General features: G+C 39.0%; 1 protein-coding gene across 1 annotated transcript; it reads left to right on the top strand.

Annotated features, from left to right (window-relative positions):
- Positions 1 to 594: 594 nt before the first annotated feature.
- Positions 595 to 15,180, top strand: appbp2 (amyloid beta precursor protein (cytoplasmic tail) binding protein 2). The gene is made up of 13 exons (XM_054626682.1): positions 595 to 981; positions 5,711 to 5,799; positions 7,334 to 7,485; positions 8,195 to 8,318; positions 9,346 to 9,514; positions 9,705 to 9,794; positions 9,920 to 9,987; positions 10,074 to 10,179; positions 10,303 to 10,427; positions 10,879 to 10,964; positions 11,949 to 12,139; positions 13,378 to 13,543; positions 14,044 to 15,180. The coding sequence occupies exons 1-13, from the start codon at positions 733 to 735 to the stop codon at positions 14,304 to 14,306; spliced, it is 1,878 nt and encodes a 625-aa protein (XP_054482657.1). The 5' UTR covers positions 595 to 732; the 3' UTR covers positions 14,307 to 15,180.
- Positions 15,181 to 15,187: the final 7 nt, after the last annotated feature.

The raw sequence follows: 15,187 nt of genomic DNA, 5'->3' as shown, positions 1-15,187 counted from the left end.
TCAGACTGGGCTGGACTTGGACTTGACTAAGTTTGTCTATAGCCCTGGTTTTAGATGAATAATGTTGCATTTAAGGTTTTCATTTGATTTAATTCATTGATGGACAAAATAACAGAGCAAGTAAAAATCTAAGACACTAAATGGGTGTTTTATTGAGGGGTACATTTAGATCCGTATAATCAATTTTTTCCAGAACACCAGTTTCATAATTTTGGTCTAACCCTCCTCCGTCTTAAATAACTTGAATTTCCAAAGTGCGAGTATGAGTACTGTGACACTTTTTGGTCATTAATGACTAAATTCCAGCTTTAATTTGAGCATGATTGCATCTACATTAGATAAATCACGAAGCGACTCTAACCATTTTTTAGAAAACCAATTTAAAAAAAACATAAATTCAAATAAAGACCCTGCTAAACTGTAAAAGGAAACCTATGATCCGTTTATTTTGCATGGACGCCACTCTCCTTGTATATTTATGTATTGTTTCATCACCTTCGATCCATCCTACTTTGAGTATGAACGGCTAGTTTTGTATCGATCGCACGACTACGTCACTGCGTCAGCGTCGGCGAATTATTTGCGTCGGGGACGGGGGGAACGGAACGGAACTGCTGTAGGGTCGACGAATAACTGGAGATGAAGGAGAAAGATGGAGATGAAACATCGGGTTAAGACTTGTATCGGTAAATAGGCGATCGAACAACTACTTGCAGCCGCACTCTGAAGCGAATGTTTTATGAGGACGCGCAGAGGAAGTCCTTTGATCGCGGTGAGGTAGCGAATGCAGGGAGAGCTGGGGAGGGCTGTAGCGGCTGGGTTTTTTTGGAGAGGGAAAACAACATGGCTGCGGTGGAGCTCGAATGGATCCCAGAGACACTGTACAACACCGCTATCTCGGCCGTGGTGGACAACTACAGCCGCTCACGAAGGGACATTCGTTCGCTCCCAGAAAATATACAGTTTGATGTCTATTATAAGGTAAGACTTAACGCTACCAGTCGAGACCTTCTGATGTATCTGACAGATACCAGGCTGTACGAGTTTGCGTAATGAGCCTGCTAACTGCTAACGTTAGCTAAATTACCAATAGTTACGCTAACCTAGCCCTCGCAGACGAGATCATGTTTTTGTTGGGGGGTCTAGCTAATTAACCGTGAGCTTACACCTCTTTCCATTTTCCCAAAATACAAGATTGCTAGTTTGCATATCTGTATAAGGTCAATGATCGTTTGTTGACAGTGAAGCCATGCCCGGCATTGATCTTGTAACTGTTAGCTGATGACATTAATGCCCTCAGTTATTAAGTATTGAATAACGGTAAACGTTAGCTTGGTACATGAATTGTGGCAATGTTGTCATGTAAACTAACGTGATTATTGTTAATCTGCTTTGACCCATTTGATTTGAAGTAGCCTTTCAACAACATGGACAACTAACACAAAACAGCAATATAGTGTTACATTGTCACTTTGAAAACTTTAAAATGTGTTCTCTACCCCATTTCCATAATTCCACGTTGAAATAAGATGTCTAAACGGTGGTGCTTTCGAGCCATAATCAGGACCAGGAATAGAAATACTGAGATCATAAAGCTTGGTTTTCACATCTGGAATATATCTGTTCCTTCAGCGGCAGAAAATGTATACCTGGGACAACAAACTATCTTTTTTTTAAACTAACCCCATTGGTACTGTGACATCGCTAATCACTAACATTGGATTTAGGGAAGCAAAACCAGGATGAAGATCTTTTCCAACAGTGGATTGAAACTACTATACTACTACCTCTCAGACAGCTGAAGGGCAGCATCCCCTCCGCCTCCTGTCTCAAAGGTCACTGTTTCACAAACAACAACAACAAAACGCTAAAAGCACTGTCAACAAAGCTTCTTTGCAGAGACTGTCAAGTTACTGCAAATAACTGCTCCACAAAAGAACATGCAGTAAACAGTAAAAATACAGATCAGGTTTCACAGTCAAAACGTATTGAATTAAATTACTATAATATACTATATAATATTTTTAAGAAATGTTCATTAACTATGGGAAAGCAGGCATATTGTCTTACAGTACATTTTAAAAAGTACCTTCCAGGTTAGACTAGGGCATTTTTTTGTTACTTGAATAACCCAGTCTACAGTAAATTTCCATTAAAACGTTGTTTTTCAATTACAGAAGAAAAGTACAAAAATCCATAGACAAATATAATGTATAAAATAAACCAATTTACCACAATGTGGTTTAACCTAAAGTTGTCTATTTCAACTCTTTTTAGTTTGATGTTTCAGCATCTTGGCATGTTTACACAAACTGCTTTTACAACATAGAAAATAAAGTTATTTATCACAAGTCTAAGTTGTCTGTTCACATAATATATAAAAGCTTGAATTGGAACCTTCAGATTACCAGATGACTGCACCCCCTTCAAAACAATTAGAGTACAAAGGAAGGATGTGTAAAAGTAGAATGAATCAGTGCAAATAGTTTTCAGTGCAAAACGGACAGTTACAAGTCAGTATCTAAAGCTCACTGCTGCTTACTTAAGACCTTCTATAGAGGCTTCGCTCAGCAGTTTTTCTTCAGAAAAGGAAAAAAGACAGAATAAGACAAGTTCATTTTTTCCTGAAAATGTAGTGGAGAAAAACAGGATGTCTAACTATATGTTTACCATTGTTGCTGCTGCAGCTGTACCGTCTTAATTAGATGAGTCTCATCACAGTCACCCGGTGTCTCTTCAAGGTCCTGTTCCATCTGCTGGGCCTTGGTCATTTCACCTTTGTCCTGTATTCAAAATTTGTCCAGTGGGTTGTGTAGAAGAAGTTAGTCTTCATCAGTCCACCTCAAACCTAGCAGGAGAAGATCACATAAGCAGGTGACTTGAGGTTAGCGATGCCAGAGAGCGAGCAACTGGCTCTCACAGGCTTGCTCCACAGCTACAACTAACTGAGCCCAATAATAACAATAATGTTACTGTGCAGTAATGTAATACACAATACAAACTGTAAGTCACTTTCTTGTCAATGGAAAACACAACTTACTCACTAAATAAGGAGAAAAACGCCATATCGGTGTGGTGGTGAAGATGCATCCCATGCTACTTTACAGAATCTGTGAAACCAAATATAGTATTTTCGGTAAAATAATGTTTTGATTGTCTTCCTACAGTAATTCTCCTATTAAAATACTTTTTTGTCTGTAAAAATACTATACATTTCCCCTTGAAAAATAAACAACATAACAGGCTAAATTACCTGCAATTTTAAGGTAAAACACTTTGACTGAAATCACTCTGATTTGAGTGATTTTACATGCAATTCTTCATTAACACCAACATGCTCACTCATTTCCGGGTTTTAGAGTTATTTATTTGTTTGCAATTAACTGCTTGTGAGTCAGTGAAATGTGGCTTTATTTGTGGATTGAACTAAAGAAACCAATTCTCACAAAAACTCACATCAACTCTGACATTAACATTTAATCCAATGACTGCAGTTGAAAAAACAGAGCTGTCACTGAGTTTCTCCTATAGACTTCACCACAGAGAGCCACCAAATATAACAACTTCCAGCCCATTTTGATGACAGGCTAGACATAAATTCATATTTCAGTTTGAAGTCCTCACCAGCATTTTCTGTTTACAGACAGATTTCTGTCAAAAGTGAATCATTTTTTCTGTCAGTCTGTTTATATTCACTGCTACCACAAATGATGCACGTGGAACAGACCCTTGTGGAACACCGTGACTGACTTTGGTTTTCATCAAGGTTTCATTGTTTACATATACAAACTGAGATCGGTCTGATAAATACCACTTAAACCAGCTAAGTGTGGTTCCTTTAATGCCTATTGGATGCTCCAGTCTCTGTAATAAGATCTGATGGTCAATGGTGTCGAACGCAGCACTAAGGTCTAACAACACAAGTACAGAGACAAGTCCTTTGTCTGATGTAATTAGAAGGTCATTGGTAATTTTCACCAGTGCTGTCTCTGTGCTATGATTCACTCTAAATCCTGACTGAAAATCCACAAATAAACTATTAAACTATGCAGAAAGTCACACAGCTGATTTGCGACTGCTTTCTCAAGGATCTTTGGGAGGAAGGGAAGGTTAGATATAGGTCTATAGTTAGCCAACACCTCTGGATCAAGAGTGGGTTTCTTAAGAAGAGGTTTAATTACAGCTAGTTTGAAGGCCTGTGGCATATGGGCTGGTAGTAAAAACAGATTGATAATTTCTAATAAAGAATTGCGAACTAAAGGTAAAACCTCCTTAAGCAGCCTAGTCGGGATCGTGTCTAAGAGACAGGTGGAAGGTTTAGACCTAGAAATAGTTAAAGTCAATTGTTGAAGGTCGATGGGTGAAAAGCCATCTAAATATATTTCAAGTTCTACAGCTGTTTCTAAGGTTACTGTATTTGAGGATCGATCAGTACTGGTTGAGGGCAGGAGATTATTAATTTTGTCTCTAATAGTTAGAATCTTATCATTAAAGAAGTTCATGAAGTCACTACTACTGAGGTTTATAGGAATATACGGCTCAACAGAGCTGTGACTCTCTGTCAGCCTGGCTACAGTGCTGAAGAGAACCCTAGGGTTCTTATTTAAATCTATTAATGATCAATAATAGGCTGCTTTGGCATTATGGAGGGTCTTCTTATATATTTCAAGACTCTTTCGCCAGACTAACCGCACTTCTTCCACATTGGTGGAACGCCATATCCTTTCAAGTTTCCGCGATGTTTGCTTTAATTCGCGGGTTTGAGGATTATACCATGGAGCAAACCTCCTTTCTTTTATTAGCTTCTTTTTTAGAGGAGCTATAGAGTCTAGTGTCATTCGCAGTGAGCAGGCAGCACTATCGACAAGATGGTCAATCTGAGACGGACTAAAGTTAGCGTAGGAGTCCTCTGTTATATTGAGCACTGGTAATGAATTAAACGCTTATGAAATCACTTCTTTGAATTTAGCTACAGCACTATCAGATAGACATCTAGTGTAGAAACTTTTGTCCAATTGCATACACTCTGGTAGTAAAAATTCAAAAGTTATTAGATAATGGTCTGATAAAAGAGAGTTCTGTTGAGAGACAATTACATTTTCTATTTCAATGCCATATACCAGAACAATGTCGAGGGTATGGATAAAACAGTGAGTGGGTTTCTGTACACACTGACAGAAGCCAATCGAGTCTAATAATGAAATAAACACAGTACTAAGGCTATCATTATCCACATCCACATGAATATTAAAATCACCTATTATAATAACTATCTGTTTTGAGTACTAAACTTGATAAGAACTCTAAAAATTCAGATAGGAATTAAGAATACGCACCTGGTGCACGGTACACTATAACAAATAGAGTTGACTTTAATGCTTTCCAGGTCGGGTTTGAAAGACTTAGAACAAGGCTTTCAAATGAGTTATAATTTAATTTAGGTTTAGGGTTTATTAATAGGCTTGAGTCAAAGGTGGCTGCTACTCCACCTCCTCGGCCTGTGCCTCGAGGAATATGAGTATTAATATGACTTGGAGGAGTTGATTCATTTTGGCTAACATATTCTTCAGGTTTCAGTAAGACAAAATAAATCAATATTATTAATTGATTTGCTAGTAAAGTTTAAGATGACAGAGATCTGAGTCCACATTAAATGTTTCCCTATTTACTCATCATTGTGATCATTCCCTGCCTCTCTGTTTGTCTTCAGCTTTACCAGCAGGGCCGGCTCTGCCAGCTGGGAGGAGAGTTCTGTGAACTGGAGGTGTTTGCTAAAGTACTGCGGGCTTCAGACAAAAGGTAAGAATATTATGGGACCAAGCTGTGCATCAAAGCTTTTCCTGAAAGCTTGCGCCGTTCACCCATCAGTTGTCTTATAAAATGGTTTTGGAGACTTCTCCCATACACAGATAGTTATCTGAGAATTTTTGCTGTGTGTGCTGGAAACTGCATTCATTAAATAGTGGGTACGGTTTGATATTATTTACCTCATGTACGGACCGTATCAAAACCACAGTTACAAAACATATCTTGTAGTGGCCATTTGTCAAAAAAAAAATCGAAATTAAACTAAAAATCAAAGGGCCACTGATGCATCATGGGTATGCGGTATACGCAGGCTAGAGGTCAGTGTACATGCAAAGTTTTTGTGTTTATCATGTTTTTTTTCTCCAGCAAACGAAAGAACAAAGAAGTCATGGCTATCACTGCCTCTCTTGCTCTGGTAAAACAACAAAAACATAGGCCCACCCCGTTGCATTCTGGTACTATGCCTGCGTACACGTAACCACAGTGCCCACAGTGTTACCCAATTCACAAACAAACGGAACAAAAAAAGTTAGACACAAAAACTAAAAATACTACAAAAGGAAATCATTAAACTAAACAAATACCTAGCAAAAGGAAAACTTATTTAAATGAAGCACAAATCTAACTTAATAGAGAAAACATTTAGAATAATTTACCAACAATACTACACGTGGTGCAGTGGATAACACTGTCGCCTAGACGTCCTTCCGTGTGAAGTTTCCATGTTCTCCCTGTGTCAGCGTGGGTTCTCTCCGGGTTCTTCGGCTTCCTCCCACAGTCCAAAAACATGCTTAGGTTAATGGAAGACTCTAAATTGCCTGTAGGTGTGGATATGAGCGTGAACGGTTGTCTTGTCTCTATATGTCAGCCCTGTGATAGTCTGGTTACCTGTCCAGGTGAACCCTGTCTTCGCCCATTGACAGCTGGGATCGGCTCCATTTACTATTTTCTGACATTTAATAGAAAAAATGATTAATCGAGTTAATTTCTGGTGATGTTTTATTCAATCAATCAATCGTTTTACCTACTCTGAACTTGCTGTTTTTATCTAAGCTACTAAGTACCAGTTGCCTGCGACTGATCTTTGCACGTCCTCTCCTCCTGCTGGCACCTGTTGAGTTAGGTTTATCAGTTTAACAAAACCATTTTAAGTTCCATATCACTCTCAATCATGAAAAAAAGGGTTTATGTAATTAGAAAAAATGTACTACTGTTATAAGAGCTTGGTAGAATGTAACCTTACGCACAATAAAAATGACCCTTCAGGTTAAGCTACATTATTGATGCTCTTCCTACAATGTGGTGCGTGTTCTGGCTTTCAACCTTCATTGATGGGCTTTAATACAATTGCAGTAGTCATCAGCATTGTTATTCACTAATTAGCCTCATGTTTGTGATGTCTGTTAAGACTACTGACTTGTTTTTCATTAGCAAAGGCTTAAATGTATCAAACAGCATATTTATCATCCCTTTATAGTTATACCTTCCACTAACATGCTACATGTTTTGGTCTTATCCACTGCAGACACCTCCTGCACCACTGCTTTCAAGCGCTAATGGACCACGGTGTAAAAGTTGCCTCGGTTCTGGCGAACTCTTTCAGCCGCCGCTGCTCCTACATCGCAGAGTCGGACGCCCATGTCAAAGAGAAGGCCATCCAGTTTGGCTTTGTGCTGGGTAAATGGCGGGGAAGGGAATGAAAGATTCACGCTCTGTCTGCTTCTGTATCTCACATACTATGTCTGACAGTGGTGGCCATGATATATGCAACAATTGAATGGCCACCGGTTGAAATTGATCGGTTGTCAGCTGATCCATAGGAGTTTTGATTACTTAAAATATATATTTAATTTATCCACATTAATGACTACAATGCATGCATTATTTAGTATAAAAGACATGACATTTCCCTAAGACATTACATGTAAAACCATGCCTCGACATAAAATTGTTGTTGATGTTAAAAATATGCACTAGCCCAGTGGGTTTAACCAAGCAAGGTACTCCAGGTCAAGCATTTTCTCATTCTGTTCACTAAGCCAGAACAGGTTCTAGAGAGGATTTCTAATCTTTAATGTTATAGAATACTTCATAAGTTTCTTTTATATCTTGATTTGATGATTGTTGATCAGTAACTTGGCTGGCTAGCAACCCATGGCACTCACTGTTTTTGAAAAATTAGACAATTGTCTTAAGAAGATGAGGCAGTGGGACATTTCTTAGCGCTGTATTGTCATCTAAATGATACACTTGATGTTTGTTTGGTGATGGACCTCTAGAAATGTGTTTCTCTCTCTTCAACAAATACCTGTGAAATAAGATACCATAATCTGGCGCCCTCTGATTTGGAGACCAGTTTGATTAATCTGATGTCTCTTGATTCTAGGTGGCTTCTTGTCAGATGCAGGCTGGTATGGAGATGCAGAGAAAGTGTTTCTGTCGTGCCTGCAGCTGTGCACACTCCACAGTGAGGTCCTCCACTGCTACCGGGCTGTGGAATGCTGTGTCAGGTCAGTCTTCAAGGCTTTGGACATTAATTGTATGGTTATATCTTCCTAGAAATCTGTAACCCAAGACTAGGGAGGCCAGTTTCGGTTGATTTTGCATTTGATCGCACTTTTGCAATCACTCCTTCATGTGTGTCCTATTTAGTGGTGCAACCTCGACCACTGCTGGTGGTGCTACTCTTTTTTTGGTGAAGAAGAGTTGACATTTCTGCATTGTATGTTGCATGTTTTTAACTCCTTTATATGCCGTTTGGTTAGTTTAATCTACAGCAATGCACCATATTCTATTAGATCATTTTTTTTTTTTTTGTCTGATGAGAACCACATATCTCTAAAAAGGAAAACAGCCCTGTTTCCAGCTTTGTGATGATGCATTTTCCAGCCTATCCAAGAGGCTTTTTAAAGAGTTTATCTCACTGAAGATGTAGGAGGATTTTCTCAACACATAAAGAAACACTAGTCTTCAGTTCATCCCAAACATTCAACATCAACACATCTGGAGATGCATGGTTTTCGATGGACAGGAATGGGATAAAAAAAACCTCATCGTTTATATGACTGCATATGTATTAATGTGTGTAGGGATGTCAGGATAAACCACTTTTACCGCAACTGTGGTTATATAATGTCACTGTTTCATAATCGTAATAATTAAAGATGCTACGATATCTATGGTGTCCTGATTCCTGCATTGTTGCCATGTGAAAACCAGTCTTACAATCTTTTATTTCCTTATAAGTGTGTGTTTTGATGCAAATAACCACTATAGATGAATATACCAAAGTAAAACAATATACCAATAAAAAAGATAATAGTTGATGATGATAATAAACATTTTAGTTCATTGGCTATAGGCCGTTTAGAAATATTCTGAGAACCGTAAAACTATGATAATTCCTCTGAAGATAATCGTGATATCGACATTTCCTATGGTGACATCCCTACTTGTGTGTGTGCATATGGCTCCTCAAATGAGTTTGAATTTGTGTCTACATTCAGTTAATCAGGTTTTCCTCTGTTGTGTGCACAGGCTGCTTCATGTCCGCAATGGCAACTGTAAGTACCACCTGGGGGAGGAGACCTTCAAGCTTGCTCAGTCTTACATGGACAAACTAGCCAAACATGGCCACCTTGCCAACAAGGCAGCACTGTACGGCGAGCTTTGTGCCTTGCTCTTCGCCAAAAGCCACTATGACGAGGTATATATAAGTGACCACCTGTGACTGAGAAAATTATATCTCGTATGTATTGTACACTATCAGGGCAACTGCTTCTAATTGAAATGATTGGATTATCAAGTGTGAGTGGTTCACAGCATCACAGAATTGTTATACGTCTGACAGACGCAGATTAAGTTTGGAACCCATATCTTTTACCTGCAATTTCCAGGCATACCGATGGTGTATAGAGGCTATGAAGGAAATTACTCCAGGGCTGCCTGTCAAGGTAGTGGTTGATGTCCTCCGGCAAGCCTCCAAGGTTAAAAAACTATGTTCTTTTATTTTATATTGCAAGATATTATTGAGCTATTATTTGGGTACAGTGTCTTTGCAGAATGTATCTCTAGCAATGTTGTAAAGAAATGTCTTGTCTTTCCACTGCAGGCCTGCGTGGTCAAGAGAGAGTTCAGAAAAGCAGAGCAGCTGATCAAACATGCTGTGTTTCTAGCAAGGTAACCTGCTGTGTCTTATAAAGACCCAACATTATTCTTATTCTTTTTGTTATCATGAGTTCTGATTCATGTTTTGTGCCCTACAGAGAACATTTTGGACACAAGCATCCAAAGTACTCGGATACGCTGCTAGATTATGGATTTTACTTATTAAATGTAGACAACATATGCCAATCAGTTGCTATTTACCAGGTAAAAAGTAGGGCTGGCCCCTCTTTGTCGGCTTATACGTATATCTTTAGTTGATTAATCATTTTTGAATGCTTTTTTTCCCTATGTATAATTAAAAGATCTTTCTTTCTGTACAATCCCCAGACAGCGTTGGACATCCGACAGTCTGTGTTCGGGGGAAAGAACATCCACGTTGCCACAGCCCATGAAGACCTAGCTTACTCCTCATATGTGCACCAGTATAGCTCTGGGAAATTTGACAACGCTCTGTGAGTTAAACGAGTATTACTCACACTGAACTGTTTCTAGACCAGCCAGCTAATTCCATTAGACCTGAGTTTCCTTGTAGATAGAGCACAAGATCATGACTCATACTGTGCCCTTCTGTTCTGTTAATCACTATAAAAGGATTTACGTTACATGACTGCATGCTCTGGACGTGTGCCATTTCATATATTAAAAAGCAATATTTCCATTTAAGACACAGTGATAGATGATGGCAATAGTTTATTTGAATGTCTTAACTGATTCAGTGACAGTCTTTCATGTATACAAAGGCCCTGATAAAAAATTGACCTCTCTAACCCTGATGTGATTTTCAAAACAACTTTCCTCTTGGGAAACACTTCACTTTCTTGGAAGTGTTTATCCTGAATAGAATACAGTTTTCAAGTCTTGAGTTTCATGAAATGTTTGGTTCAGCTGCTCTTTGTCCCTCAGATTCCATGCGGAACGCGCCATAGACATCATAACTCATATTCTGCCTGAGGACCATCTGCTGCTGGCCTCCTCCAAGAGAGTCAAAGGTAAGGCAAGGTTCCTAGAGATACTGGGCTTCTGCCCACTGTGTGGAGGGTACAATGGGGAATTTCAGGCAGGCATCTATCTTAAAACAGGGATAATGGAATGTCCCTAAGGAAAGTTCCATGAGGGCTGTCATTCAATTAACATATTAAATCGTGATTAATAACATGATTGTCCATAGTGACATGATTGTCCACAGCACACATTAGTTAAAATTCATTTTTTATTTGTTCAAAATGTACCCTGAATGCAAATTTGTCAAGTATGAAATATTCTTATTAACATGGGACTGGACCAATATTCTACCCTTTTGCAACTGTATGTGTATTTATTATTGGAAATTATTTAATAAAGCAAGACAATAACAATTAATGTTCAGAAACCGTCAGGTACTACACTTTTTTCACATTGTAAGCTTCTATTGACATTTTTGTATGTCTGCGTCAGGTTTTATGATTTCATCACCCCTAAAAAATTGGACAAAAAGTGATTTTGTGTAACTTTGGTATTATATAAATGTAATTCATGGTGCTGTTAGATAACTGATCGACCCCCAGGTGAATACAGGGTTGTTTTTGAAAGGCTAACGCCAAAGATATTGATTGAAGCAGAATTTTTAAATACATAAATACTTCTATTACATCTATCTGTATAATAATATATTTTGACTTTTAGACTGAAGACTGAGACAATTACAGACAGTGCCTCATCACTTTCTGTGTGTGTGAGAGAGAGAACTCTTGCTACTTTTGCTTTCTGGTCTTTAAATAAATTGTGTATATTCAAGACCGTGGTATATCGCAAAGGCAGTTCATATATGCAGTCCAAATTTTTTCATGAAGAACAAACAATTGTGGTGTGTTATCTCTTTAATAGCACTTCTCAATCAGTGCAACACGTACACAACAACACATAGCGCGGTGGCTCCACTATTAAATGCTGGGGAGAAGTTTAATATGAGCTTCATCATCCTTTGTTTCCCTCAGCTCTTATTCTGGAGGAAATTGCCATTGACTGCCACAATAAGGAGACAGAAGAGCGCCTTCTTCAAGAAGCTCATGACCTTCACCTCTCCTCACTGCAGCTGGCAAAAAAGGCCTTCGGAGAGTTCAACGTCCAGACTGCCAAACATTATGGCAACCTAGGACGACTCTACCAGTCTATGAGGAAGTTTAAGGTGGATGGAGATTATGATGTTTGTGTTTGTGAATTGTGTTTCTGTGTAAGTGTGTGAGTGTGAGTTTCTGTCCTAACCAATTCTCGCATGATTTTTCATCAAAATAACGAGGCATTAAAGAGTAACTAAACTAAAATACTAAAGTAACTTTTTCGCCAAAGGATAGGTTCACAATTTCTTGTGTTAAAACAACAGTCAGGTGCCTATATGTCCATTTCAATAGGGCCTGCTTGCTGTAATCCTTTAACCGATTCATCCTGGCCGTTAAAAGATCCTTTCCTAATGATCTTTCAGTGCAAGTCACGAGTGACAAAATGTGTAAAAATGCATTTTAAAGTTAATCTGATGATAATTTGAGACTTCATCAGTCTGGAAGATATTGATATAATTTGAACGCATCAGGCCAAATCTCAAAATGCAAATTTCTCTGAAACCTCTGTTCATTTTCTCAGTCAAGGGGCATTATATACGGTTTATTAACATCTCACGTAGCGCCAAGTGACCAGGTCTGCCTGGTGTAGATGGCAATTCATAGCACAGTAGCACCAACTGCACATGAGGTAGTGACTTTGCTTCGGGGAATAAAATAAAGCACGAACAATAGAAAAATGGAAACGGATACAGACACGAGCTGGCATAATTTAAGTTGACCTATTCAAATTCTGCCAAATCTGTCAGAAGAACAGCAAACGGGTGTTTTTTCTCAAGAAAAACTTTTAAGTGCAGTCAATTGTTCTTCTTTATTGCAAATGTATTGTCCAGCTCATTCAGTAATCCCTCGATAGAGAAAGTTCCACGTCAACTGCAGACATCTTGGTTGCAGCTCCTCTCTGCAGTCTCAAACACGCCCCGTATTACATAAATATTTATTTGTGGTTCCCTGTTGAGCTACAGTTGAGGGATAGTAACAAAAAAGAATCACTAGCACTAGAAGAAAAATTGGAACTTTGGAAGATAGCCACTTTTGGAAGATTCTTTTGACTTATTTGGAAGACTAAATATTAGCTTCAAATAAATAGTGGAGGACTGAATTGTATCCCCTTTCACTAACATTGAGATGTTTTAATGGCCAGTATGGTTAAAATCAATCTCAACCTGTTTCAATTGGGTTAGGGTTTATGTTATTAATGACGGTGGAAAAGAAAAAAATGTTTTGCTATTGTTTGTACTTTTACCTTGATGTGAGATCCATATCTCTATCTTTGTGTTTGTGTGTGTGTGTGTCTCTGTGTAACAAGGAGGCAGAGGAGATGCACATTAAAGCCATCCAGATCAAGGAGCAGCTTTTGGGCCATGAGGACTACGAGGTGGCTCTGTCTGTGGGTCATCTGGCCTCCCTCTACAACTACGACATGAATCAGTATGAAGACGCAGAGAGGCTCTACCTGCGCTCCATCGCTATCGGTCAGACACAGGGATGGGATGGATGGGTCACACAAGCTTGGTGTTAACTCAATTCTTACTTACTCACTGTACTGTAGAAATTATATCTTAGTTTTCCCCAGGGAGCTGCTAAATAAGCTGGCTAGTGACATGTCTGATCCGATCCTATGAAATTCATCTATGAAGTTTCAATAGTTTGTTCTTTAAATCCAAAGTGGCAGAAACAAGAAAACGACTCGTATCTCCCTCAAATTATGCTCAACTTTAAGCCTAAATATAAAACCTTTTTTGTAGCAGGCTATTTGGCTTATTAACATGGGGGTTACGGAGATTGATTCACTATTGGAGCCAGCCTCAAGTGGTCATTTGAGGAACTGCAGCTTTTTGGCACTTCAACGTTTGCTTCATTTCTGAGCAGCTGGTTGACAATACATTTTTGGTTGCTTGACTGATCAATTATTCGCTCTAGAATGATGAACAAGAAAAAAACATGGTTTGTGATCTTTCTTGTGTCCTCACAGGTAAGAAGCTGTTTGGAGAGGGTTACAGCGGGCTGGAGTATGACTACCGAGGCCTGATCAAACTCTACAACTCGGTGGGAAACTATGAGAAGGTGTTTGAATACCACAACATACTGTCCAACTGGAACCGGCTGAGGGACCGACAGTTTGCCGTGGCAGATGCCCTGGAGGATGTCAACACTACGCCCCAGCAGACCCAGGAGGTGGTCCAAGCTTTCCTATTGGCTCAGAGCCTAGGCCCCACCCGCCCCTGTCTGGGCTAAATATATGAGGGAAGAGGGGGAAATAATGACATGTGTCCTCACCAGGCTAAAGCCCACGTATTAAGCCCAAATGTGATGCTTCAGTTGCACACAGTTAATAAGTATGCACAGTAAATTCAAGCATCAACAGTGATTTAAGTTGGCTTTGTCTCTGCAGCTGCCAGTACAAACAGACATACACCCACATTTAGCTGTGCAAATTAAAAAAGAAAGTAGAGACACTGTTATCAAACCTCATCGACATTTACAAACCACCAAGATGCAATTCCAGACTGGATGCAGCGTCACACCACCGAACGGACTGTTGCATTTCTCCAAGAAAAAGAGGACACATGACTGGATGACAAATGATCTCGCCTCTCCTCTCGCTCGCCTTTTTCTTTTCATTTTGGAATCATAGGAGATTTTTGCTTTTGTATTTGAACCAGTGTAGCTCTGAATGCCATGAGATGCATCACAGATCAAAACCATGTTTCTCCAGGGCTATGTACACAACAGTAACTGGATCCCAACCTCATCTGTGAAAAACTTGTTTTAACCCACACCCATCGACATCATCACTTGGTGGATCAGAGAAGGAAAATGTCAGATATTTTTGACACTTGTACAGTAAAATAATACAGCAGATTGTACACTTGTTTTTTTTTTTCTCTTTGCAAAGAAATGAAAGTGGACCCCAAGAGAACTCATGTTTTAAACTGCTTGTTTGAGAGAGATTACAAACAATGGAATGTGTTCAACCAGTGGTTATATTGTCACATACACATCCAGCTTCACAGGTCTTGTTTTCACGATATATTTCATCGTTTTTTTATCTCTTTTTTTCCAGCTTAGTACCGACAATAATTAAAATGCCAACAATTTATATGCAAAACTGTATG

Source organism: Anoplopoma fimbria, chromosome 1, assembly GCF_027596085.1.
Source record: "Anoplopoma fimbria isolate UVic2021 breed Golden Eagle Sablefish chromosome 1, Afim_UVic_2022, whole genome shotgun sequence".
Lineage (NCBI taxonomy): Eukaryota > Metazoa > Chordata > Actinopteri > Perciformes > Anoplopomatidae > Anoplopoma > Anoplopoma fimbria.
This window is presented reverse-complemented; position numbering and strand designations above follow the sequence as displayed.

Bases quoted from the DNA above. Each gene is read 5' to 3' on its own strand.
- appbp2 (XM_054626682.1), top strand. From the start codon at position 733: ATGTTTTATGAGGACGCGCAGAGGAAGTCCTTTGATCGCGGTGAGGTA. The intron at 982-5,710 runs GTAAGACTTAAC...GTTTGTCTTCAG, and splicing joins AGTTTGATGTCTATTATAAG to CTTTACCAGCAGGGCCGGCT. The intron at 12,140-13,377 runs GTGGATGGAGAT...CTGTGTAACAAG, and splicing joins AGTCTATGAGGAAGTTTAAG to GAGGCAGAGGAGATGCACAT.